General features: G+C 50.8%; 1 protein-coding gene across 1 annotated transcript; it reads left to right on the forward strand.

Annotated features, from left to right (window-relative positions):
• The first annotated feature begins 321 nt into the window (after positions 1-321).
• Positions 322-2249, forward strand: LOC119368205 (9-beta-pimara-7,15-diene oxidase-like). The gene is made up of 3 exons (XM_037633526.1): positions 322-870; positions 1357-1515; positions 1618-2249. The coding sequence occupies exons 1-3, from the start codon at positions 337-339 to the stop codon at positions 2245-2247; spliced, it is 1323 nt and encodes a 440-aa protein (XP_037489423.1). The 5' UTR covers positions 322-336; the 3' UTR covers positions 2248-2249.
• Positions 2250-4358: the final 2109 nt, after the last annotated feature.

Raw genomic sequence — 4358 nt, forward strand, 5'->3', positions numbered from 1 at the left:
TACGTGTCACTTTTTTTGCAGGTTACCACTACGTGTCGTTGACATCGTAGTGCTTATAAAAGTGGCTACTCTTGCTTTGCTGTTCTTCCAAGCAAATTAAGCTGCGACTTAAACCGAACCATCCTGATGGAGCTAAGCACAGCCACTCTCCTGTCTATCTCTGTCGCCTCACTGGCGATTCTTGTGTCGTTGCTTAGCCGCAAATCGGCACCAAGCTCCAAGAAGAGGCGGCCTCCTGGTCCACGGTGTCTCCCCTTCATCGGAAGCCTCCTCCACCACCTTACCTCGGAGCCGCAGGTCGCTCTCCGGGACCTGGCGAAGAAGCACGGACCGGTGATGTACCTGCGGCTGGGCCACGTCGACACCGTCGTGATCTCCTCCCCGGCGGCGGCACAGGAGGTGCTCCGGGACAACAACCTCACCTTCGCGTCGCGGCCGAGCCTTGTGGCCACGGAGATCCTATGCTACGGGAACACTGACATCGGCTTTGCGCCATACGGCGCGTACTGGAGGATGCTGCGAAAGATCTGCACGGTGGAGGTCCTGAGCGCGCGGAAGGTGAGGCAGTTCGCGCCCATCAGGGATAGTGAGATCCTTTCCCTCGTTAGGAATGTCCGCGCTGCCGCCAGAGGCGGCGAGCCTGTAAATCTCGGCGGACTGCTGGTGTCGTGCGCAAACACGATCAGCGCAAAGGCGACGTTCGGTGAGGGATGCGATGCCGAGCTCCAGGAGCAGTTCTTGACTGCGATGGGCGTGGCAATGGAGTACAGCGGGGGGTTCTGCGTCGGGGACCTCTTCCCGTCCCTGCGGTTCGTGGATGTCGTCACTAGGGTGAGACGCCGGCTCTGGCGAGCGCACAGGGTCCTCGACGCGAAAATATATTTTAGAGCATATGCACCCAGGCCCTCTCTATCTAGCCATCCATTTTTTGCTTTAAGATTCGTGCAAATATATTTCTCTTTTTTGTTTCTCCCACATAGAATATATCTTGAAGTTCAAACCTATGCGGCGTGACAAAGCTTTCTGAGTAGAATCTAGGATAAATCGTACAGATTTTTTTGTCAAACATAAATATACAAAATACGTTTTGTTTGATTAAAAAATCATATTTTTAATATTTATGTCGGACAAAAAATTCTGAAAGATTTATCCTAGATTCTAGTTAGAAAGATTTGCCATCCTGCATAGGTTTGAACTTTAAGATATGTTCTATGTGGGAAAAGCAAAAAAGAGAAAATTTCATATAGAAACTTAGTTGTGTCGCACGGATCTTAAGCAATATTGAAGAGTTAGGATAGGAGGGCCTGGGTGCATATGCTCTAAAAATCCACGTCCGTCCTCGACGCCGTCTTTGAGAAGATCATCACTAGGTGCGAGGCGCGGCGGAAGGAGAAGGAGTCAACGGCGACGACCGGCGGCGGAGATGATGACCTTCTGAGCGTCATGCTTAGGATCAAGGACGAGGATGGCCTTGAGTTCCCCATCAGCACCACAAACATCAAGGCAATCATAGGGGTAAAGTGTTTTTAAAAGATTCACATGATCGATGCGTAGAGTAGTACTGCCTATGTGTTATTTTTCTCATTCATGTTCTTCATGTCGATTAATTTCGATTAGGATATGTTCACTGGAGGGGCCGAGACAACATCATCAGCCGCGGAGTGGATCATGTCGGAGCTTATGCGGTACCCGGAGGTGAAGGCGAAGGCGCAGGCCGAGGTGCGACGAACATTCGACAACAAGAACCCACGAGACCACGAGAGCCTCATAGAGGAGCTGTGCTACACGAGGATGGTGGTGAAGGAGGGCTTGCGGCTGCACCCGGTGCTGCCGCTCCTGCTCCCACGTGTCTGCCGGGAGACCTGCAACGTCGGCGGATTCGAGGTCACGGAGGGCACCAGGGTCATGGTTAACGCGTGGGCGATAGCGAGGAGCGCCGAGCATTGGCACGACGCGGAGGAGTTTAGGCCGGAGAGGTTCGTGGATAGCACGGCGACAGACTACGCCGGCACGCGGTACGAGTACTTGCCGTTCGGCAGCGGGAGGAGGATGTGCCCTGGCGGCCACTTTGCGATGGCCACGCTGGAGCTCACTGTGGCACGGCTTCTCTACTACTTCAACTGGAGCCTCCCGAACGGTATTCGACCGGAGGAGCTCGACATGGACATGATCGTCGGCGCAACGGCAAGAAGAAGGAACCAACTGCACCTAATTGCGGAGCCCTATAATGTCCCAATCGATCTTTAAAGCCGATGTTTGTGACACTTCACTTTCTTTGTTGTGCCATGTGGGATGAATGTCTATATATGTCTTGTTTTTATATAACGGACAAATAAATAATTTTGGCAGATAACATTGTATAGAGTAAAATTCAGTTGTGGTCACTTAATTGCGCATTTTGGTCATCCAACAAATAGAATAGGAAAACGTTTGTTTTCAACCGGCTGAAAACAACCAAACATAAGCCGCGTCCTCTGATGGACACGTGCCCCTGTGGACCCGTCACCGTTCACATCTCCGTTCGTCGCATCTCTTTCCCCTTTCCTGTTTTTTCCCTTCCTATCTCCATTCTGTTGGGGAACGTAGCAGAAATTCAAAATTTTCCTACGAGTCACCAAGATCTATCTACGGAGAGACTAGAAACGAGAGGAAGGAGAGTGCATCTACATACCCTTGTAGATCGCTAAGCGGAAGCGTTCAAGAGAATGGTGTTGAAGGAGTCGTACTCGTCGTGATCCAAATCACCGGAGATCCTAGTGACGAACGGACGGCACCTCCGCGTTCAACACACGTACAGTCCGGTGACGTCTCCCATGCCTTGATCCAGCAAGGAGAGAGGGAGAGGTTGAGGAAGAATCTATCCAGCAGCAGCACAACGGCGTGGTGGTGATGGAGGAGCGTGGTAATCCAGCAGGGCTTCGCCAAGCACCGCGAGAGAGGAGGAGCACTTGGGAGAGGGGGAGGGCTGCGTCAGAACTTGGGTGCGGCTGCCTTCCCACCCCTCCACTATTTATAGGTGGGGGGAAGAGGGGGCCGGCCCCCTTAGATCCCATCTAGGGTTGGGGGCGGCGGCCAAGGGGGGAGGAGTGCCTCCCAAGTCAAGTGGAGGCCCTCCCCCTTAGGGTTTCCCCCCTCCCATGCGCATGGGCCTTGGGGGGGGGGGCTGGTGCCCCTGGCCCATTAAGGCTAGGGTGCCCCCCTACAGCCCATGCTGCTGTATTGGACGTGGTGGAACAATTTCCGGACCTTCGGACCCCTCTGGAATCCTCTGGAACCTTCTGGAAGCTTCCCGGTACAATACCGGAAAAACCCGAACTTTTCCCGGAACCTGAACAACAACTTTCCATATATAAATCTTTACCTTCAGACCATTCTGGAACTCCTCGTGACGTCCGGGATCTCATCCGGGACTCCGAACAACATTCGGTAACCACATACAAACTTCCTTTATAATCCTAGCGTCATCGAACCTTAAGTGTGTAGACCCTACGGGTTCGGGAACCATGCAGACATGACCGAGATGTTCTCCGGTCAATAACCAACAACGGGATCTGGATACCCATGTTGGCTCCCACATGTTCCACGATGATCTCATCGGATGAACCACGATGTCAAGGACTCAATCAATCCCGTATACAATTCCCTTTGTCTAGCGGTATTGTACTTGCCCGAGATTCGATCGTCGGTATACAGATACCTTGTTCAATCTTGTTACCGGCAAGTCTCTTTACTCGTTCCGTAACACATCATCCCGCGATCAACTATTTGATCACATTGTGCACATTATGATGATGTCCTACCGAGTGGACCCAGAGATACCTCTCCGTCACACTGAGTGACAAATCCCAGTCTCGATTCGTGCCAATCCAACAGACACTTTCAGAGATACCTGTAGTGCACCTTTATAGCCACCCAATTACGTTGTGACGTTTGGTACACCCAAAGCATTCCTACGGTATTCGGGAGTTGCACAATCTCATGGTCTAAGGAAATGATACTTGACATTAGAAAAGCTTTAGCATACGAACTACGATCTTTGTGCTAGGCTTAGGATTGGGTCTTGTCCATCACATCATTCTCCTAATGATGTGATCCCGTTATCAACGACATCCAATGTCCATGGTCAGGAAACCGTAACCATCTATTGATCAACGAGCTAGTCAATTAGAGGCTTACTAGGGACATGGTGTTGTCTATGTATCCACACATGTATCTGAGTTTCCTATCAATACAATTATAGCATGGATAATAAACGATTATCATAAACAAGGAAATATAATAATAACTAATTTATTATTGCCTCTAGGGTATATTTCCAACAGTCTCCCACTTGCACTAGAGTCAATAATCTAGTTCAC

The sequence above is a fragment of the Triticum dicoccoides genome, chromosome 2B (genome assembly GCF_002162155.2).
Source record: "Triticum dicoccoides isolate Atlit2015 ecotype Zavitan chromosome 2B, WEW_v2.0, whole genome shotgun sequence".
Classification (NCBI taxonomy): Eukaryota; Viridiplantae; Streptophyta; class Magnoliopsida; order Poales; family Poaceae; genus Triticum; species Triticum dicoccoides.